The sequence below is a fragment of the Thunnus thynnus genome, chromosome 17, assembly GCF_963924715.1.
Source record: "Thunnus thynnus chromosome 17, fThuThy2.1, whole genome shotgun sequence".
Lineage (NCBI taxonomy): Eukaryota > Metazoa > Chordata > Actinopteri > Scombriformes > Scombridae > Thunnus > Thunnus thynnus.
Window position 1 is genome coordinate 5,469,873 of NC_089533.1, and position 22,621 is coordinate 5,492,493.

The 22,621-nt window shown below is 43.4% G+C and overlaps 2 protein-coding genes, 1 long non-coding RNA gene and 2 other non-coding genes across 5 annotated transcripts in view; 2 read left to right on the forward strand and 3 right to left on the reverse strand.

Moving 5' to 3' along the window:
• cacng2a (calcium channel, voltage-dependent, gamma subunit 2a) overlaps nt 1–8,122 on the forward strand; it is a 68,865-nt gene extending 60,743 nt beyond the window's left edge. Inside the window, exons 3-4 of the mRNA XM_067570676.1 lie at nt 4,053–4,193; nt 6,081–8,122. Of these exons, the coding sequence (XP_067426777.1) occupies nt 4,053–4,193; nt 6,081–6,616 (677 nt within the window). The 3' untranslated portion in view covers nt 6,617–8,122. The remainder of the gene's footprint in view (nt 1–4,052; nt 4,194–6,080) is intronic.
• A 4,671-nt stretch (nt 8,123–12,793) lies between these two features.
• LOC137168524 (uncharacterized) lies at nt 12,794–14,963 on the forward strand. Its single transcript, XR_010924288.1, has 3 exons — nt 12,794–13,257; nt 13,670–13,714; nt 14,097–14,963. It is a non-coding gene; the product is annotated as an uncharacterized lncRNA (long non-coding RNA).
• A 4,076-nt stretch (nt 14,964–19,039) lies between these two features.
• Nucleotides 19,040–22,155, reverse strand: rpl3 (ribosomal protein L3). Its single transcript, XM_067571155.1, has 9 exons — nt 21,934–22,155; nt 21,514–21,682; nt 20,997–21,132; nt 20,615–20,801; nt 20,346–20,506; nt 20,145–20,246; nt 19,961–20,056; nt 19,584–19,703; nt 19,040–19,103 (listed from the first exon to the last, which is right to left on the reverse strand). Exons 1-9 carry the CDS (start codon nt 21,971–21,973, stop codon nt 19,059–19,061), a joined length of 1,056 nt encoding a protein of 351 aa, XP_067427256.1. The 5' UTR covers nt 21,974–22,155; the 3' UTR covers nt 19,040–19,058.
• LOC137168710 (small nucleolar RNA SNORA54) lies at nt 19,194–19,326 on the reverse strand. Its single transcript, XR_010924327.1, has one exon. It is a non-coding gene; the product is annotated as a small nucleolar RNA SNORA54 (small nucleolar RNA).
• Nucleotides 20,867–20,961, reverse strand: LOC137168714 (small nucleolar RNA U83B). Its single transcript, XR_010924330.1, has one exon. It is a non-coding gene; the product is annotated as a small nucleolar RNA U83B (small nucleolar RNA).
• Nucleotides 22,156–22,621: the final 466 nt, after the last annotated feature.

Below are 22,621 nucleotides of genomic sequence, written 5' to 3' on the forward strand. Positions count from 1 at the left end.
ATTGCTTTGTTGGGATGGTTATCGCAGTTGCTTAAGCTAGCGTATGGAGAGCTAGCTGACCTAGAGAAGTAAACATGAGATTGTGTCAAATTGTAAAGGTTTTGTACAAAATGGACAAAGTTAAACATATTCCTAATAATATTTTGGGCTAAATGATGAAAGTGACTTAAATAAAACAGCTGCTTAGTGGGATAAAAAATCGAAATCACCTCAGTGTAATCAGATTTTAGTGCTGCAACTAACGATTATTTTCACGATTAATTGTTTGGTCCATGAAGTGTCATAAAACGGTGAAAAATGACTATCACTGTTTTCCGAAGCTCAAGGTGACGTCTTCAAATGTCTTCTTTTGTCCTGATCAACAGTCCACAATCCTCAGATATTCAGTTTACTGTCATAGAGAACTAAAGAAATCAGAAAATATTCACATTTTGGAAGCTGGAATCAGAGAGTTTGGTGGTTTTCTTCTTAAAAATTAACCCCAAACAATTAATCGATTATCCAAATTGCTGGCAAATAATTTAATAGTTGGCAACTCATCGATTAATTGACTAATCATTGCAGATTTAAAGTCATACAGCTGAGACGACACGTTTCTTTATGATTTAGGTGACTGCACATTTTGAAAAGGTGAACAGTTACCCTTCTCTCCCTGTGGGCTACATTTTCCTGCAACCGAGCCTCTCTGAGGTTTCTTCAACTTTCGTGTCACCTTGAGATCCCACACTATTAAAGAGTCCAACTGTCAACAATCAATAAATCCGGCTGGCCCTCTATCCCTCTTTTGTCTCTGCAAATGAAGCAGATGGATGAAAAAGAGCCCCGTTGCCCTCTCTCAGGTAATGTGCTATGAATGGCCGTGTCAATACCTTCAGGGTTAACGGGATAGAGGGATGGAGGCAGAGACGGGGACGGGGACGGGGAGGGGGGAGCGATGTGTTCAGAGCGGGACAGAGGAGTAGGGTCAACTCTCAGGACAACTTAATATTTAATCAACCCACCCCACCAGTAACCCTAAACCCCACAATCCCCTCTGGTCGAGCAAGGAGACAAGTGGGAGAAGGGGGAGAAACGGAGAAAGACGAGGTGGGGGGAGGGCGAGACGACACTTTATCTTTCAAATTGTCTTGTGCTCTGACTGAGTGCGAATTAAGTGAGAGACAGAAATGGAAAAGAGAGAAAGAAAAGATGAGACAGGGGACGTTTGCTTGGTGACAAAATCGGCAAGAGAGATGACCGTGCGCAACAGACGGAGACAGACAGACGAAAGAAAAATGGCAGACGGCGAATGACAGCGTTTAAGTGTTCTTCATCATACAGATTGAAGCTGAGTTGCCGGGCTGTTTCTGGCAAGGTTAAAGAAAGCGATAAGCACATCATGATGTTGAATGATGACATGATGGATACAGGTGTGACGGCGAGCAGAGACATTACAGTGTCGGGTCAAAAACACGTTCATAAAGGCGCTCACGAGTGATGCGCAACGCTCTTAACAGCTTCAGTCATCCCATTATCATAAAACAGATAGCTCAGGTCCTCTGTTTTGATTGGTTCATTGGATTTATGCACAATAAAGGACAATGTGAGGATATAATAGGTCATAAATATATTAATAATACAATATTTCATAACTACATTCCTTTACTTTACTATTTTTTTAAATTAAAATAGTGATACTGACCTCACAAGTGGCCCCTACAGTTGTTCATTATACCCCAAAATAAAGAAATGCTGGACAAAATGAACAACATACAGTATGACTTTATAATGAAAAAGAAAGTCTAGGACGGCACTCAGTCTTTCTCTTTCATTGTTAACTACTTTAAGGATCCAGCACCCAGTTTTCATGGTATTATCGTGAGTTGAGTATGTTGTATCTTATTTTTTTATATATGACACATTAGGTTTTGGCTTGATGTGGCACAAGTAGAAAGGTCAAGAGGGGTCACCAAAATCATTAATATTCATCCTTTGGGGACTGCAAATGACCATATGAAATTTCATGGCAATATGGGTAGTAGTTGTTAAGATATCTTGTCTGGACAGACTCACATCACTCACACATGTAATGCTGTTTCATATCCAGTCCAATTTTATAGTTTGTGAATTCAAATGGATGTGATTTTCACACACGTTTCTTTCATATCTGAGGCAGAATATACAGTTTATGAAATCTCCTGTGCTCTGTTAGTAGGATGAGGATCTCTACTGCATGTATTTCTGTTTTTTTTTATCTCCTGCTGCCTCCGTGTTTTTACTGTCTGAAAGAGCATTCAGATGATGATCATGGGACACTTAAAATCTCACAGATTTTACGTCAGAATCATTTTAGATTTACTGCATTTCAAATTGTATGTGTATCCATCCGTGATTTCGGAGGAGGATGATACTGACTGGCCAATATCTGACTTTTCCTCGAAGGCAAATATTGACAGACAAAAGTCTGAGCTTCCAAAATCACTATAAGTCTTCATTTCATTTTCATATTCCATATTACAACATGGCTGCAGCGAGCTGTATTTACAGAGGGGACGTTGTAGAAATAGTATTTCTGTATCAGATATTCAAGTTCTAGGGTGAAAACATGAAGCTGGTGCTCCTTGCTGCTTCACCAAGATAAATTGATTGTTCAACAACTCGTAACAACTTGAAATTGCACCATTTTGAACTGTCACGTTATGTGACATCATAACTGGAAAAATTAATATTCAGTATGTAACTTTTTTAAATGTGCACTCTGAATCAGTTTTGAACGGATCTGAATGGATCCGTGTAGCACAACAGCACACAAAGCCTCATCGGCCACTGCTCCTGCTGTAGTTACTGGTAAAAACCCAGCGGAGGGTGAACGATAAGCGCCCAGCCGACCGTGGCCACCGCTTGGCGCTCTCCGCCACTGCAGCTGTTAACTGCTGCCTATCAGCCCGCCTGTGGGCTCAGGGTGGCTTTCCCAATGAGCCGGCCCAGCATCATGAAGCCTTAGGGATCTGGGAGGGGGTGGGGGGATTAGTGATTGAGAGAAGGGTGTGTGTGGGGGGGTGGGGGGGGGGCAGGATAGCGATGAATGGCAGCAGGTAGGCAGGCAGATGGGCCGCCAGGAGCCCCGTCGGGTCCCTGTGGAGGAGCAGGCAGCCGAGTTCAGCACAGAGCTCACCCTGCCCGGCGTCAGCACTTTGGGGAGAAGCTGGGGAAAGTGCTGAGGTTGGCAGCCACGTGTGGAGATGAGGTGAAGTGGTGAAAATTTAACCAGCCTGATGAAAGTTTGCGTGTGCATGTTAAACAGGAGAGAGAGTGGGGACAGATGCTGAGAGGTGAAGTGTGAGAGGGCAGGAGGTGAGTGGAAAAAAAAAAATGGACAGGTTCGGAAGACTTCCTCTGTCTGCTTCTCCGATATGACACTAATTTTACCTGACACCTCAGGGCGTAGCGCAGCTCTTTTTTATGACCCTGACTCGACCTCAAAACTAACATCATATCCCTCTTCCAGTTTTGCTTCTTGATAATTAGCTGCAAGGACGCCGTTTGTTTCAAGGACGCGGGCTACATCCCTCTGCACTGCGGTCTCGCTCATATACATGCCAGAGCCCCGTAGCACTTTTGTTGACTGCCATTCACATGATGCTACATAAAGCAGCCAGTTAGCTTCTGTGGTCTGCGGAGAAGTGAGTGCTGAGTGAGGGAGAGGGAAGCGGTGTGATTACATAAGGTTGGGTAACAGGCTCACTGTGGGGATACACACTCACTAGACAGTGTTGATGGAGTCTTTCACAGGCCTGATGGGGTGTTGATTAGGATGTGCTCACACACAAGGAGCAGATGCTGAAATGGATTCTAATGTGCTTTTTCTCTCTTTGTTTCACGCTCCCTCTGCTTTATATTCATCACTTCTTTCATCCCCCCTGCGCTCGCTCGCTGCCATTTCCCCTCTTTCTTTGTTGCCCCTTTGGCTGTTCTCCTCTCCTATCTGTGTGCGAAACCAAAATCACATCCCATTCTCCCTTCGCCTCCTTTTTATTTTTTTTAATTCGCCGCTGTCCTCCGCTGATTTCCAGGTGCCGTGCGAGCCTCCAGCATCTTCCCCATCCTCAGTGTCATCCTGCTCTTCATGGGAGGCCTGTGTATAGCTGCCAGTGAGTTCTACAAGTCACGCCACAACATCATCCTCAGCGCAGGGATCTTCTTTGTGTCTGCAGGTGAGTCAGACACCAGCAAAATAAGACAGGAGGGCAGGGATTGTTGGGTAGAGCATCAGTTAAACATGTGTGTTTATTGATGTTTTGAATCTATTGACCTCCACGATGACCTCTTGCAGCTGTTTCGCAATAAAAGACTTTCACTGGTTCATGACAGCATACAAAATTACCACCAAAATATATTATTTAGCAGTGTTTTTCTAGATTAAATAAAAGTTGTCTCCATGTCAGCTTAATTTAACTCCATTCACTGAAGAAGACTGTGTGATACGGTTAAAAATGCCAGTAAGTGGACCTTGAGTTAAGATTTTTTGTTTTTTTTTGTTTCTCCTCTGTAGCTGGGCTGTAATACTTGTACATCATGTTATATTGTCCATATTTGACCAGTTATTAGTGGGAATAATTAGATATTATTTATGCATGCAAACTGAAGGGATGCTGAACAGTGAAACTAGCTTCTAAGCAAATTGAGCATTCACATAAGTTCATAGAAAATCTTGACAATTATCTAATTATTATTTGTAACTATTGTTTCAAATAAAACTGGAGGTGGTCAGAACGTTTAATTATCTCATTACTTGATTGCTGGTGAATTTAGCAACTTTATAAATTGATAAATTTCAAAATGTATTTTATTTAGATCAACAAAGATCTCAAATGAACTTACCACCAAATAGTAGATTGGCGCCATAATTCATTGTACTTCATTCATTGCTGTAATTCAACAAAATTGAAGTGTTTTATGGTGGATTTTTCCTTTAAAGGAGTTGTTTTACCATTTTGGGAAATAAGCTTATTGGCTTTCAGGTGGAGGGTTTGATGAGAAGACTGATACCACTTTGATATTACATCGAAGGCTACAGCCAGCAGCCAGTTAGCTTAGCTTAGCACAAAGTGAGGAAACAGCTAGCCTGGCTCTGTCCAAAGATAACAAAATCCATCTACCAACCACCACTAATAACATTATCATTTGTTTAATCTGTTCAAAAAACTAAGTTTAGAGGTGTTAGTAGATGAAGGCTAGCTGTTTCCCTCTGTTTCCAGTCTTTGTGCTTAGCTAAGCTAACTGGCTGCTGGCTGTAGCTACATATTTACTGTAGAAACATGAGAGTGTTATCAATCTTCTCATCTAAGTCTCTGCCAGAAAGTGAATATTTTTCCCAAAATGTCAAAACATTCCTGTAGGTCGAAGTTAAGTTGTCATTACTCACTTCTGTTGTAATTATTGTACCACCACATGAATTCAAAAAGCCACGTAAGCACCGGTCTGTCTTCGGTTGTTGGTCGTCTTCTGTGCTGCATCTACAAGTCACTTCTTCTTTTTGTCCTTCTTTTGTCATCCTTTCTTTTCTCTTGATCCTGTTGCTAGGCTAAAAGCCACCCATTGGGATTCATCTCTAAAAATATGGTGTCCCTGACACACTTTCCCTATGATCCATCTTCCCAGATATACCATGTCAAACATTTCTCCGTGTGTGTCTAGGCTAACAAGTAACAGTACCGTATGTATGTGAATATATGATGGGCTCTACCACAGAGCTCAGCCTTGGCGTGGATTATTATATGCTCTGTCCCATATGATCTGCATCAAGACGTGAAGCTTTCCTGTTTCTCACTGCAAGGGCAAAGATTAGAAGTCTAATATCAGTCATGTTGGATGGAGAGTTGGACAGGATTAGTACACTGCGTACAGTGCATGAATCAGCTCTCTTATTTGGTATGATACTGCATATTAAGTTGAGCATACACCAAGAATAACTCGGCCTATGAGCTCATCCTGACTTGTTTTCTTCTTCTCTTCTCTTCTTCTGTTCCCATGAACCCATTACCCATGACCCACCCCTCTCCTGTTGTATGGCGCCCATCCCCCACCTCCCGACCCTTCAGGCCTGAGCAACATCATCGGGATCATCGTGTACATATCAGCCAACGCGGGGGACCCATCAAAAAGCGACTCCAAGAAGAACAGCTACTCGTACGGCTGGTCCTTCTACTTCGGCGCCCTCTCCTTCATCATGGCTGAGATGGTGGGCGTCTTGGCCGTGCACATGTTCATCGACCGCCATCGACAGCTTCGAATAGGGGCACGCGCAGCCGACTACCTCCAAGGCTCGGCCATAACGCGAATCCCCAGCTACCGCTACCGCTACCGGCGCCGCTCGCGCTCCTCCTCCCGCTCCACAGACCCATCACACTCCCGCGACACCTCGCCAGTGGGCCTCAAGGGCTTCAGCGCGCTGCCATCCACGGAGATCTCCATGTACACGCTGCCCCGGGACACCCTCAAGTCCTCCGGCACGCCCACCGCCACCTACAACTCTGAGAGGGACCACAACTTCCTGCAAGTCCACAACTGCATCCAGAAGGACCTGAAAGACTCGAGCCACACCAACACAGCAAACCGCCGCACCACGCCGGTATGAGGGAGTCGACACAGGCCAGGCCAGCCCGGCGGAGAAAGGAGACCAGGAGACACGGGAACCCCTGTGGGTCCAGTACGCCCCAGGAGAAGATGGATTTCCATGTTTATAGACATTTGTTCTTTTTGTTCAGCTGCATGACTTTTCCATTACCATTGTTGAGAGAGTTTCAACAAGTCTGCTGTGTTCCTGGATTGAATGGCAGAAGAGTGAGAGTGGGTCAGGTTGTCCCGAGAGAGTGAGATCTGTCATTTTTTTGCGCAGGGTTTGTTTATGAGGTTCGGGGCACTGAAAGGGAGGGCGGGGTGGGCATTTATGAGATAAAGAATTGATTTCATGATTTCATAGCCCTTTGGTTTGACAGTTTTGCCCCACAGTTCGGTTGGAGCAACAGGTCAAGCTCCCCCTCAGCCAGCCCACCGCTCAGATACACACTCTTTTATTTATTGACTCATTTGTTCATTTTTTGCATTAAAACTGTGAATTGTTACAGCTTGGGATTCAGTACGAATTAGCCCAATCTGTAATCTCTAACAAAGGTACTATATATATGTATTACTTTTATAAATAAATTATTACGTTAATAATCAAGAGATACAGACTTTACCGAAGCAAAAAAGAAAAAAACAAGTTAACTAAACCAAGTGCTGTTGGTAACATGAGAAAAGACTCTTTTAGTATCTGTTCATTTGAAGGTTGAGAACAAGAGACGGTGCTGTAGGTAGCAGCAGTACACAGCTACTGATGCCACCAGAGGCAGACGCAGACAGTCAACAGTAGAATAATATCTATTCTTTTAATAGAACCTTCTCGTCTTTTTCTCAGTCCCTGTTCGCTTTCTTTTTTTGGGGAGGGTCGTAACGGGAGATTTGAACCCCTTAACAGAAAGAGCCAACAAAGGGGTCAAAGTTCACAAAGCAAAGACTCCAAACACGACTTCTACAAAATAAAAAAAGGAAGGAGCAGAGGGGAAGGAAAAGAAGAGGACGCCAAACACAAAAATAAAAACAAGTTAAATATGAAATAGTACAAGAGAAGCTAAGTGACTCACAGTTTCAGAAATTAAATGCATGCTATAAAATTACAGCAAATCTGCTCTTGAGAAACTTAAGTTTTAAAGGTTAATAATTATAAGGGGAAAAAAAGCGAAGACGCTAAAGTTTAAAGTATTAATGTTTTCATGTGTATTTTTCTTATGTTTTCTTTTTTTATTTATTTAGTTCATTTTATCTTATTGCTTTTGTGAGACAAACCAAACAATCTACATTGAACAAAACTGCTTTTTTAAAATGGTTTGGTTGATTTCTTTATAAATATATAAATATATGTATGTATGTATTTTATTTTTAAAACTCACACAGCCTTAGCCATTTCTTTTGTTTCTTTTGATTTTTAATGTGTTGTTCAAATTGAAAATGAAATCTTTAAAGGTGCCAAAACCGAATGATCCTATACTTGGATGCATCAAGTCCTGATGAATAAAATACGAACCCTAGGGGGAACAAATCACCATGTTTCACTGCGTGTCTCTAACACACACTTTACCCTCTCACACCTTTTTTTGTTTCAGTACTAACACTCGTCTAACTGTCTGTTACATCATCATATCACTTGCAATGCTGTTCCCTTTTTTAAAAGCAAACTATTTGCCTTCATGGTGACCTGTGGAATAGAGCAGTGGTTCCTGACTTTTTTTGTCTTCTGGCCCCTTAAAATGAAGCAATGTCTACTTGTGACCCTTCATCACAGGTTATGGCCTAAGCGTGTTTGTGAGTTGTGAGCAGGTAAGTCAAAATAGTGAAATTTTCCTTCTCAGATTGTTGTTAACTTGAAGTATTTCCCTAGACATGGAAGATATGAGCAAATCCAGTACCTCAGACAGCCAGAAAATAAAATATTTGACAAAATAATCTTAAATCCACTTACTAGCCTTTTCCAGAGCTTTAATTCATTTATGTTTTGTCCTTCAACTGTTTGGTCTTTCAGCTGTTTCACGTTACTCACATGCTGACAAATCAACCGACTGTGTGTCTATGGTGGCAACTGAGCAGACTCAATTTGCTGATGTAGACCATGAAATGCAATCAATAGCTCCAGGAAAAGACAGTAAATTGAGATAATTATTTTGTCAAATTCCCAAGGTCAAGATTGAACTTTGACCCTCAAAACATAATTGTGTGCGACAGAAATAAGTGTTTTTCATTTATATCCCTTCAATAATCATTTGAGCTCTGAGATTTATCAGGTTGGGAGCCACTGAAAAAAGGAGCATATATGGGATGGTGTGTGTTAATACTTGTACTGCTCATGTGGGGATGGAAATCGGCTCATACAGTCACATTGTGGGGACTCACCTCCCATCTGGGGACAGATCATTTGGTCCCCACAAGGCATTTAAATTAGGCTTAATTTTATTCTAATTGTCAAGGTTAGAGTTAATACAAAGTTAAGGTTGAGGTAAGCCTCCAGGGATTGAATGTAAGTGAATGCAGTATCCTCACAAGTAAGGTAGACGTTAATTTGTGTGTGTGGGTGTGCGCATGTACATCTGGCTTGGCACCAATTTTATGGCGATTTTCTATGTTTTTCTTACTGTCAACAAATCTCATGTGCAGAGCCTCATATATATCTTATTCCTCTGTGCCGTAGACCTCCATTGTTGTCCAAAAACTATTTAAAACACATCAATGAGCCACACCTCTGCTCTGGATGACATGTTCCTTCATTACAAAGATTACAGATGCATTATTTTGTTTAGAAACAGCTCCAAAGACTAATAACAGTGATCAAGTTTTCAGTCTCCGGAGAGTAGTTCAGTGTAAAGCAGATGCCACTGAGCATGTGCAGGAACGCGGTTCTGTGTACAGTGTTTCACTAGCTTGTTGTGCTACATATCACAAGTGACTACATTCTTAATTTCTCAAAGAACTGTAGTACAAAGTCAAAGGTTGTGATACGTAGCACAACAAGCTAACGAAGGAATTAGGCTTTGGATACACACACAATACTTATAAGTAGATCAATTCATTCTTGGTTTGGGTTTGCACATGAGACTTGTTGACAATAAGAAAAATATAGAAAACTGCCAGCCATATCCTTTAAACCTGCAATAGCTTATTTTTTTTAGCAACAGAAACAAGTGGTGAACATAACACCGACATATTATTACCTTTAACAATGATAGCAAAGTGCTGCCTGTTCAGATTGACCACGCTGCCTTTAAAATGGGGATAACGACGCGCACTTACAGTCTCTCCTTAAAAGCATTCATGGTGTTGCCCTCACGAAAAGTGACAAAAGTAGCTGTTCAAATCCTGCGCACACCTTTGTTTGAAGGTTAGGGTTAGGGAATGCATTATGTCAGTGATGGTCCTCACAAGGATAGCAGCACAAATACTGTATGTGTATGTGTGTGTGTGTGCTCTTGTTTATCTATCTGTGTGGGGGCCCGTGTGATTTTATTCATTACGGGGACACAGAATGAATACTTGCTTCCAGAGACTTCATGCTTGAAAATGGCCAAATGTTGAGATACTGGATATTGACACAAAATACTGGATATTGGGATATTCACTCCAAAATATTGGCATCAACCTTCATAAACCCATAAAAATAACAGCTGAGCTGTCAGACATAAAACCCTCTGCGCTCTACTAAAACCACTGCCTCTGCCTGCTGTTGTAAAAAGGTGATAACACACTGTAATCGACCACCGGGAGCCGCAATCTAAAAATATCAGTACTGGCCCTCAAACGCCTGTATCAGACAAACTCCAATGTCTATATGAGTGGATTAATACAGGCAGAAAACACCCAACTTTACCTCAACTTTCTGCCAATATTACAGATATGTAACCAAGAGAATATGAGAAAAACTGGCTGTAACAGAAAGAAATTGAAACTGACAAATTATGTTCTTTCCTCAGACGAAACTACATGCGAAGTTGGACTCCTGCTGCACAGATACAGCTTTTTTATACACACCAGTGAGCACATTTTCTCTCTCTCTCTCTCTCTCTCTTCGAGGTAAAAAGCCACGAAGAAGACAACGTGTAAGACATAAACAGTCATGGCATTCCTGAGAAGAGAAACACAGGTTTGCTGTAACATCTATTCTACCGGAGGTATCCCTGTAAAGAGAGCATCCAACACCTTTCTACACCACCGCCCTAAAAGCATTGCTTTCAGGGGCCTAACATGCTGCCAGCGTGTTTGTGTGTGTGAGGAAGTGCTTCACATATACTGCTGAGGCAGATATACAAAGCAAATCTATTTGTGAGACAAAAAGGATTTATTATTCAGTGATTTATGTATGTGTGGTTGAAGGAGAGAAAGAAGTCTTCTCAGAAAAAGACTGAATTATAAAAAAATAAGGGGATTCAGTATGATAGGCGGTACAATATGTGCTTCCCTAAACGTTCTCCAAGCTCTGGACAAGTTTAGAGGCCAGCGGATTCATCAAATAAGGAAGGGGGGGAAAGTTTCTATTAGAAAAAAAAGTGCTGAGATCCTGATTTGCCATTATCTGAGTTCACTGACACAAGCTTCTCTCCATAAATTTGAGGGAAAAATATGTCAACGTAGCAGTCTAAATGAATAGGGCTTTTTTATGTATAGCCGTCTTTATTCAAAATTCATAAGCAGAAGTCATTTTACAAGCCCGGATTATATTAAAGAGAAAGTGAATGTGTGTATGTGGGGAGGAGGCTGAGATACCGGCTTTCTCATAAAGCAGCACCTGGCCTCAGTGCAGCTGTCTGAATGTCACATTTTTAATATGTTTTAGGAATGAATAAGTTCGGTCTCTCTGCCTCCTCTTAGGCGTACCATTCCAGTTTGTATCTCTGTCTTCTCTGACTTCTCTCTCATAACTTTTTCAACGCGATGTCTTGTTACATGTTTCACTGCGAGCCGGGCCTGCCAGACAGCTGGCAGACGGAGGGCCGTAAACGTCTGTGAAACAATACATCAAATGTGATATCACAGAGTGGGAGGGCGAGGACGAGTTCAGCCCTCATTTCTAATTTGGGGAGAGGCTGAGTTGTCAACCTTTTAAATAAATCAAATTGTAATATTTAAAATTAGGCATTCCCAGGTCCTGCATAGACTCAGATTGGGAGTCAAACTCCTTTTCTAACCATGGCCAGTTGGTCCACCATTTTGGTGCAGACTGAAATATCTCCAAATATTGGTTGGACTACTTTGAAACTGATATTCATGGTCGCCAGAGGAGGAATTCCTCTAGCGCCACCATGAGGTTGACGTGTGGTTTTGAGTGAAATGTATTCACAACCATAGGATGAAATTTGGTACACACCTTCATGTCAAACTCTGAATGAATTGTTATAACTTTGGTGACTTTCCATTTAGCACAATTATCAGGTCAAAAAGCTAATTTCTGTCAACCTTTGTGTTTAGTGCTAATTAGCAAATGTTAGCATGCTAACATACTAAACTAAGATAGTGAACACGGTTAACATTATACCTGCTAAATATCAGCATGTTAGCATTATCATTGTGAGCATGTTAGTGAGTTAGCATTTATCTCAAAGCACAGTTGTGTCTTCACAGAGCCGCTTCCGTGTCTAGTGATCTAGTGAACACACCTAGAGGTGATCAATCTCAGTCCTTAAAGAGATAATATAGGTTAGTTAAAGCTAATCAGCGTGTTTTGGCATTGCATTGACAGTAGCAGTAGTGGCGTCTGTGAAAGGATGTTTACTGCTGTGCTTACTGCACTGAAGAAAGAAAACAAGAAACCACAGAAAAACACAGAAGATACGATGTGCGACCTTTGATCCACTGACAGACGAAGGATGGAAATATTCCTGTCTGAATAAAGACGTGACAAAGTTCAGCCAGAACTTCTACGTCTATGATTGTTTTGAGCAGTAGTGAACCATAACGAACATGCTATAGCGACACCAGCTGCAACACTCAGTTGTAATTTTCAGGTGACGCTCTCCAGAACGCGTGAAATAGATCTTGTGTAGTTCAAACCGTGTGCGTTCGCCTACTTCCATGGAGCATGTTTTGGGCCTTTTTCTTTGTTTCTTTGTTGATTTAGTCTCGAAGTGAATTTCTTCTCCTGAGTAATTAATATAGTCAAATCGAAACCTACAGTATATAACCTATATAAGTCTGAATAAACATAATTTTATAGCCCCACTGTGGTAAAAAAACAACACTAAAGAAACTGAACAATCACTAAAATGTGTTTTTTGCGAGTGACATTAACGTGTTATGTTCCACCCGTCTCCTGACAAGTTGATTCGCTCTGCAGGTGTGGGATGAAGAAATTGACTCTCCTCCTCTTCCTCCTCCTCCTCCTCCTCCTCCTCCTCTTCCTCTGGCTCCTCGCAGAGAGGAGTTGGAATCCAGAGGAAGAGAGACATGCCCTTGAAGAGTCAAAGCGGTTGTGTTTGGCAGACTAACAGAGTTGGACGCGGCTGCACAGTGATGTCAGGGAGGGTCAGGGCGAGAGCTCCGGCGCTAATACTAATGATAGCGTGATAGCTCCACCCACAGCTGCACTGTGCAGCCAGAGCAAGGCCCCATAATGCTCAGAGGCCAGATTTACATGCTCTGATTGCTGGAGGGCACAAAGTGTCATTTACTGGAAATAGGACAAGAGGAAAGAGAGAGGTGTGTGTGTTTTTGCATGTATGGATGACATTATAGTGCCCTTCCTTTCAATTCGGGGCCTTGAAGATACTTGAGAATTTACGGATTTGAGAAAAATAGTCTCGAAAATAAACAGTCAACCTTTTACAGGATATTTCATGTATATTACAACTTGTATTTTCACAGTTGTAGCCACTCACCCAAATTAATTTATGAGATCTGGAAACACAGCAACATCACTAAAAAAGTGAAGCAAAAAACACAAGCAGTAAACAGACAGTTAAAAAATGATGATCCAAAATGTCTGTTGTTCATCTCCATCTCAGTTTACAGACCAACTTCAGCTTTGACCTGCTATACTTTTCTTGCACACCGAGGAATCATAACTGAAAATTCAGATGTACTCACTTTGTTTTTTTATTGTTTTTAATAGAGCATAAAGACAGCAAGATAATTAAAGTATCACAGAAGACCAGAGGTAAGAAATTAATTCTTATAAAGATGGGTTTACTGTATGTTAAGAGTTATTTTCCCAATTTTCATAGAGAAAAAAAATTAACATCCTTATTAAACACAAATAAAACTCAGAGAGTACAACTTCCTCTTCTTCTCAGATATACATGTTAATCAACAAACACCAACATCATGTTATATAGCTGCTGGAGAGAAAAATACAATAGATCAGATTGAAAGAGGAAGAAAAAGATAATAATAAAGGGGGGTGGAGGGAGTTAAATTAAAGCCACTCAAGTCCCCAGCTCAGTCTCCATCTCTGGCCATCACACAACTCACTCACTTTGGGTTTTACCTCTAAATACTGTGGTTTTGATAATCTGGTCACTGTGTTGGTTTGTTTACAGACTATCGTCCGGCTGCTTCACTGTAGTGACGTTGCAGTTTTTTCCCAGATCTCAGCAAGTGACTTGCCTTGAGAAATGATGGCCGAAGCTACAAAAGCAAGACTAAAGTTGTAATAAATTGGAATTATCCTTTAAAGTACTTGTTTTTGATTGTGATACAGCTCCCAAAAATCATCTACACACTGTACCTCAGCTCTCTGGGCCGTCTCTTCATCCGAGGTTCAACTCTTCACACACTGAGGAGATTTTGGCTTTAAGGCAACCGTCTGAAAAATGAATTTCACCAGGATTTTTTTTTTTTTTAGCACACAAGATCACAAACAAAACAAAAATGAATGCCTCTCTGATGTTATGACCGTTGTCTTCACTTAATCCAAAACTTGCAAATTTGAGTCTCTGAACTTTCGACATTAAAAGTCATCAAAACTTCCTTAAAAGAGACACCCACCGATATAGCATTGCACTCCTATAACACTGTCAGACTCATGATTGACAGTGTTTTTTTTTTAAAAAAGGATAAAAACTGATGCAAATATCCACACATTCTTCTTCCTTGGAATTTGGCACTAAAACCTTTGAAAGATGTTGACTTGATTTGACTAATTTGGATGGCCGAAGCCTCATATTATCTTAAAATCATTCTTGCACAGAAGGAGGGTTGTGGGGATTTGTCTCCCATCATTTACACTGAAAGTGCATTATGAAGGGATCTTCTAATGGTCAGTATGAACAGGAGGAATGATTGCAATGATTGCTGACTATTGTTTTAGGACAGACTTGGGAAAATTGTGAACCTATCCTTCTTAATTTTGAAGTCCACTCGACTCCAGGAGCTCTGAAATGTGCAGTTTAGTCTGCAAGAAGATCCTCAAGTCTCTCCTCTCCATCATCTGACCCCCCTGTTCTTCTCCCTTGACTCGCTCTTTTCCCTCCCTTCCTCTCTCTCTCTCTCTCTTCCTCTTGTTCCTGCTGTGGTGATCAAAGTGTCTCTGCAGTGCCATGTGATCTGAGAAGTGGGCGAACAGCCTGGCTGGTGGTAGTTGTCGGGGTGGGGTCACTAGAGGGGATTGTTTGGAGTGAGGAGATGAGGCCCGAGGAACACACTGTCCCCTCCTGGCTGTGAATATTAACAGCAAACACACACACTCTCTCTCTCTCTCTCTCTCTCTCTCTGCCCGAGCTTGGCTTTGTGTCTCTGGCAGGCTGCGAGGTTACATAACCTCCCATCAAACCGACCGATGACCTTTCTCTGACTTTACCGGACAACGTTCTGGAATAGGGAAAGCGAGCACCCACGGGAGCTGTGTGGGCGCGTCACCCGAAGCCTCCGAAAGATATACCGCCAACTTTAAGTCACCGAGAGAGGAGAAGAAGAAGAAGAAGAGGCCGGACGGTCGCAGCAGCATCCGACTGTCATTCTCGGAGGATTACTGCTCCGGCAAACCAAATGCAACCTGAAGTGTGTGTGTGTGTGGACTTCTGTGCAGAGGAATGTTTATATTTTTCCTGTGTGTGCAAACACTGAAACTGCATGTGCAAGCCTCTCTGTGTGTATGTGTGTGTGTGTGTGTGTGTGTGTGAGAGAGAGAGAGAAATGCGGCCTGTTGTTTGTGCTGACCAGAGAACAGTTGCTGACTGCGCTCACCCCGGGTTATTTTTGGGTCATGCAGAGTTGAGCGGCAACAGAAAGCTATAAGTACAGTCAACCAGCTGAAAAAGGAAGAAAAAAAAAAAAAAAAAAAATCATTGGAGCAAACATAGTCTGAAATGACACATCACCCTCACTGCTGATACAAGCAGCATGAAGGTTCATCATTTCCTGAATAAAAAACAAATATACAGAGTCTCAAAATCATCTGAAGCTTTCAAATCCAGCTCTGAATAGAGGCCAAAAAAAAAAAAAAAAGATAAAAGAGGAGGAACCAAAGTAGGCTACAGCACACACAAAGTGCTCTGGGATGCGTGAAGCAAACGGAGCTCTGCCGCGCTCTGCCCTCTGGTGGTGGTGGTGTGACGGGAGGGGAGACGGAGGGAGAGAGAGAGAGAGAGAGAGAGAGAGAGAGAGAGAGAGAGAGAGAGTCGGGGGCTGCCTCCCTCAGCTCAGGGAACGCTGTGTCCATGAACGGGCCTGGAATACTGATGCCACAGTGCAGGGGTGCAGGAGCTGCAGTCTGGCAGGCCCCAGAGAAGCGCTCAGGCCCTCGGATTCCACCATCCTTTTACGCGGGGACGCAGCCTCGTAGCTTTAGTCACTGCTGCAAATTCTTCACATTAAAAAATAACCACACACACACACAAAAAAAAGAAGCATACTTTCATCTTTTTTTTTTTTTTTTGCCTGGCAGACAGAAACACGTCTTTTGTTAGTGATTTCCACCTGTTTACATCATCGGTAGGCTTCCATTCAAGTTCTCAGCATCAAAAGTGTGAAATAAAAATACTGTTTTCAAACCCTTTTTTTATTTAGGAGGTTAGCAAAATGTTCAACAATACACGCCATGAAACATCCTCTCCGGCTCCTCCGCCCTCCAGACAACTGTGGTGCATTTCATCTCACCTTGTACAAACCAAAGACTTCCTACTGGAGCTCCTAATAGTGATTATTCTCATTACTGGTTCATTATTGAATCTGCTGATTGTATTTCTGATTAAACGATGAATCATTTAGTCAATAAATGATTCAAAAATGCTGAAATGACTTCTTATAATTGCTTGTTTTGTCAGTTTACAATCATATAAAGCAAAGAAAAGCAGCATATTTGAGAAGCTGGGAGCAGGAAAGGGGTCTAACAGCAGACCAGCAGATAGTCAGTGTTGGACCAGTAGTAGCCACCATGTCTGCGGCCTCCGTCGTGTGTAATAACGGTCCTGCGTGTGCGGTCGTCCCCCTCCGACAGTCTGTCCTCCTGTCAAGACGCCACGACGACACGCCACAGCACCACCCAACCACTTCCCTCGCTCTGCAGGACGGCCCGGCGTTGACTCCGTGCCAGGACACACACCGACACACAGATGCGCGCACACCTACTCGCGAGTACAAGCAACTGCACACACACACGCACACACACACACGCTCTCTCTCTCATACATAAATCAAAATGCTTGGCCCTCCTCTCTGCTGTCCCAGCATGCACTCTGGTTACCTGGCTGCTGTCCCACTAGCAACAGCTGCTACCTCAGGACTGGACCACTGCATGATAGCACACACACACACACACACACACACACACACACACACACACACACACACACACACACACACACACACACACACACACACACACACGCGCAAATGCAGTCACATAAAATAGCAACACTGACAATACAGGCCTCATTCATCAGTGGTGGAAAGTACAGTTACTCAAGTACTGAATAAGTACAATTTTGAGGTACTTTACTTGAGTATTTCCATGTGATGCTACTTTATACTTCCACTCCACTACATTTATTTGACAGCTTTAGTTACTTTCCAGATGAAGATTTGACACAATGGATAATATTCAGTATTTTCACACTGCTGTATTGGTTCTTTTACTTAAATAAAGGATGAATATACTTTCAGCACTAGCACGTGTCCCTGACTCTGAGGAGAGCTCATCGGAGATGATGGAGGACTCGACTAATAGGGTGGAATGGTGCGGACAGGCCTTTGTGAAAAGTGCACAGAGATGCTGTTTGAGCAGATGCACGGGGTCATAAAGAGAGCACCTGCTGGGACACCTGACCTCACCTGAGTGGGACTGAGGGAGCAATTAATGGCATAATTCTAGACTTTTAACCGCCACATTTAGCAGGGAGGGGAGGGGGGGGAGGCGTTACGTAAAGCTCAGGCTCTGCGGGTGCTTTGAACCGCAGCCCTGCCTGTGCTGCGGCAGGGCAGGGGTCAGAGCCTCTGGAGGTTATTATGTAACAGCGGGAGCCATCTCCATGACTGTCCTCTGGCCACAGTGACACAAGGCTTCACCCCTTCTTCCACTGACGACCTCCCGCTGCTTCTACATGTACGGCAGGTCTTTGGTTTATCATATAAGTGCCCTTTAGAGGGTATTTCTTCCTCGCTGTAGAACTGCTTTGGTGGAGAAAATGTGGAATTCTTCAAATGCTGCTCAATAGAGAACAATTGTACTTGAGCTGCAGGTTAATGGGGAAGCAGGACCTTGGAAATCCTTTTAGAAAATCCACATTTCTGCAAAGAGTGCTGAATATTATGCAGAGGCGTTTTGCGGGACATCTAAAACGGCCTGTGGAGCCCTCTCAGGGTCTTCCTCATTACCTGCTGAAGAGGTGGTTTTACTTTTGGCAGTGATGAGTCAGAACGGATGACGGCGAGGCTTAATTACCGTACTGTGACTACTCAAGTTCTGATGTCAGCGGGATACAAGCCTTACAGCTCAAGGACACATATAGCCAGTTAAACATGCAATGTTAGCTAACGGAGGGTCTCGCTGTCCGTCAGTTCTGCACAGGTGGCTCCGCGCTCACAGCTGACGCCGACCTTTTCAGCCGCAACATGAGGCTGATCACATTTAACAAGCTCAGTGGACGATACGTTAACTTTATCTGCATCACAGAGAGCTAATAGTCCTCTGCAAACTGTTCGTACGTCCTCAAGTGACTGAACTTTTATCACAGAATCTGTTCTTCAGATGCCTTTTGTAAACTACCAATTACCTGTGCTGAATTATCAAGCTGTCATCTGCAACTTCCCCCAACATGCTGACTCAAGTCGAGCTACAAGGTTAAACACCAGCTGACCACAGATTTCCTCCGGTCTGAGCCAACAGACTCCTGTGATTTTATCGACTGCAACGAGGCCTCGACCTCTAAAAATCAGTTTCACTTTTTAAAAAGAACACAAACTCTTCATTCTTTGGTTTGTTTGTTTTTTTATTAAATAACTCTGCACAACAGTAATGATGGTGACAAACGATCCAGCAGAGACATTGTGTGTTGACAGGGACTTTAAGCAGTTTCCTCCTTGGAAATGCGGTCCTTCTTGAGTGGTCCCTATAGAAAGAGAAGAGAAACAAGACAATCAGTTGGATGCCAATATTTAAGTCTGCCATTGGCTTGTTGTCCATATGTTGGCTGAGGGGCCGGTGTTCCCAGAGAGTGAACAGGGAGCCAGCACAAACAGGCACTGCTCCCCTGCCTCACTGGAGTTCACTATGGCACTGGAATGGAACCCAGAGTTCATACTGAAGACTGAACCAGGTTACGAACAGTGCAGGACATTTACAAAACATGTAGATATCTAACAGTATCCAATATGTGTCGGCAGTGTTTTGAATTTGATATAAGTTCATCTAGTGTGCTACATCTCATTTTGTGTTCTTAGAACAAGACTAATGCAGGATTTTGCAGCAACTTTGAATAAATGTAGTTGTCTTCGTGTGCAAACTAAACTTCCCCACAAGTCATTAACACATAACCACAAGGAGGAAGTTTACTGCACAGAAAAGTCTTAAAGATTCTGTAAAGTCGTACCATGAATGCCTTCTTTTCCTCCACAGTCTGGAAACGGCCGTGACCGAACTTGGAGGTGGTGTCGATGAACTTGAGGTCGATCTTCTCCAAGGCACGACGGCTGCTCTGCACCAGCAGAGACTGGAAAAGCAAAAAAGATATAAATTAGAGTCTAGAACATGATAGATGCAGATACAAAGTTGATATTCAATCTTACAGAAAGGCTTTCTTTAATATAAATAAAGACTCTGGTGGCTTGTAAGACATTAATCTAGGTTTACGCTACACTCACAGTACTTTTAACTATATGACCGTTACATAATTCATCTTGAATGAAATGTCTACAATTGGTCCAGATGTTAACTGATACTACAGAAGGCGATGCACTTCTTCCTCACCTTGCGCAGAGTCAGCACCCTCTTCTTGGTTCCAACCACACAGCCCTTCACCATGACGAAGTCATTGGTCACCTCTCCATAGTGGACAAATCCACCCTAAAAAAATAAACACAAAATTAGTCACTTCTGTTTCCAGGCAAGATGTGGCCAAAAACTTTGCACATGTTGCATGAACATAACTCACCAGGGGGTTGATGCTCTTGTTGGACAGATCGTACTCGGTGGCGGCGTTGTTCTTCACCAGTTTTCCATCCTTGGTGTGGTAGCCCTGGCCGATCTTGTAGATCTACAATATAAACAGTCAAGTTTAACCAACAGCCTGCTCGTCTGCAACACTGAAACTCAACACTGACACATGGACTTAAGGTGAGGCTCCTCTACGTACCTTCTTGTTGATCTCTGTGCGGTGATGGTAACCCTTCTGACCAGCACGGGCCACAGAGAAAGCCACACGGGCAGGATGCCAGGCACCGATACAGGCCACCTTACGCAGACCACGATGGGTCTTGCGGGGAAGCTTCTTTGTGTGCCAACGGCTGGTGACACCTAGAAAAGACAAGATGCATTTGATCAGAGTCGAGATAAAAATGTTAAGACATGTTGCCTTGAGAATATCCTATAACTGCGTTTTAAAACAATTGCAGCCGATCTTACCCTTGTATCCGTGACCCTTGGTGATACCGATGACGTCGATCATCTCATCCTGGGTGAAGACTGTGTTGACGGGAACGGCCTGCTCCAGCTTCTCACGGGCCCAGTCGACCTTGTCGGAGATGCTGCCTCCGTTCAGCTGCACCTCCATGAGGTGAGACTTCTTCTGCCTCAGGGGCAGCAGACGCATCTGCACAGAGATCAAAACACAGGTCAGAACAGAGATATATTCACAACAGACTGAAGATTATAGCAGTGAAGTCTCAGAAGGAAGGCAGCATGGAAGGTATCCTCATGTGTCTCGGGCGCCATGCCTGACGCAAAGATCCGTGGTCTCATCACTGACAGACAAGCAGGAAACAAGAAAAGAAGAAGACATGCTAACCTGTGTGTGGGCAATGATGCGGACGACCTGGCAGTACTTCTTCATGGCGGCAAAGTCCTTCTCCAGCTGCTTCTTGCCCTCGTCATCCTGCCATTTCTTGCAGTATTTAGTGAAGGCCTTCTTCTTGGACTTGTACCTGAGAGCATGCGGCGCAGCAAGGGGAGACAGAGGCACATGTAGGTTGGCACAGGTCCTTCGTAACCCCGGAGGGTCAGCGGAAGAACTCAGTGCTTAGCTGCTCGCCCTCCCTCCATGTGGACCGAGGGGGGCTGCGCCAGCTAGTAAAGATTTCGGCTCATGGCACAGTTTCTAAGCAGCACTTTCCACTGGCCAGAGGAGCCCGGAGCTCATCAGGGCACACGGCGCCTGAGCGGAGCTGCCACAGAGGCCACCGTACTGTTAGACTCACTCAGTGAAAACTCAGAATGTGTTCCATCTTCACTGGGCAACTAACGTCTGCTTCATACAGTTTATTACATTCAGGTGTGAATTTATCAAATTTTCTTTAGCATCTCACCAGTTCTTGTAGAAGCGACGCTTGCACTCATCACTGACGTGCTCGGCGAAGATGGTCTTGAAGGAACGCAGGCCGCGGGGGGTGTTGACGTAACCCACAACGCCGACCACAATCATGGGGGGTGTCTCCACAATGGTCACAGCCTCCACCACTTCCTTCTTGTTCACCTCTACATAAGAAGAAGCAACAAATAAATTAAGACCTTTTGAACTTTCAGGGTGTAAAATACATTTTCTAGACTATGGTGTAGACTGCGCTCAGTGCTCGACATTCAGCAAGGGGTTTAAACCCATTCTGTCCGCCCGTCGAGAGTCTCATCACAGGCAGAACAAACCACAAATTACTAAATAAATACCCCGATAAAAATCAATAATCTCTGGCTTATAATATATTTTCTTAACAACAGAAAGATTTACTCACTTGAGCCAGGTCTGTCGACCTCACGGACAATGTGTGTCATGCCGGCCTTGTAGCCCAGGAAGGCGGTCAGGTGCACGGGTTTGCTGGGGTCATCCTTGGGGAAGCTCTTGGCCTTACCGCGATGGCGACGACTCCTCTTGCGGGGCAGGAAGCCCAGCGATCCGTGGCGCGGAGCCGAAAACTTGCGGTGGGACTGTGAAGGGGAAGAAACTGTTAGCTGATCCAGCCGACATTCAAATATGGCCTAAAATTGCAGTTAGCCAAGTGGGTCCTGGATATAGAGTGGACGTGCATGTGCTTGGTTTCACAGATTTCATTTAACTAAATTAGGTTGATGGTTAAATTCAGGGCAACTTAGCTAACCACGCCGCTAGCTTAGTTAGCAAGCATGCTCGTTAACTTTTATGGTGCAAAATACACGCTCTAAACTAAGGTGTAGACTGCGCTCAGTGCTCGACATTCAGCAAGGGGGTTAAACCCATTCTGTCCGCCCGTCGAGAGTCTCATCACAGGCAGAATAAACCATAAGTTAGCTAATAAAGTCCTACAAGCAGCCATTTTGGGCCGTTAACTTAGAGGCCGGTATGGTTGTGCGTGCATCACAAACGCATTGAGCTACGATTCAGACTTAAATACTACAAAAATATACGCGACCGATCTTCTAAAATGTCTATAAAAGAAGTATGAC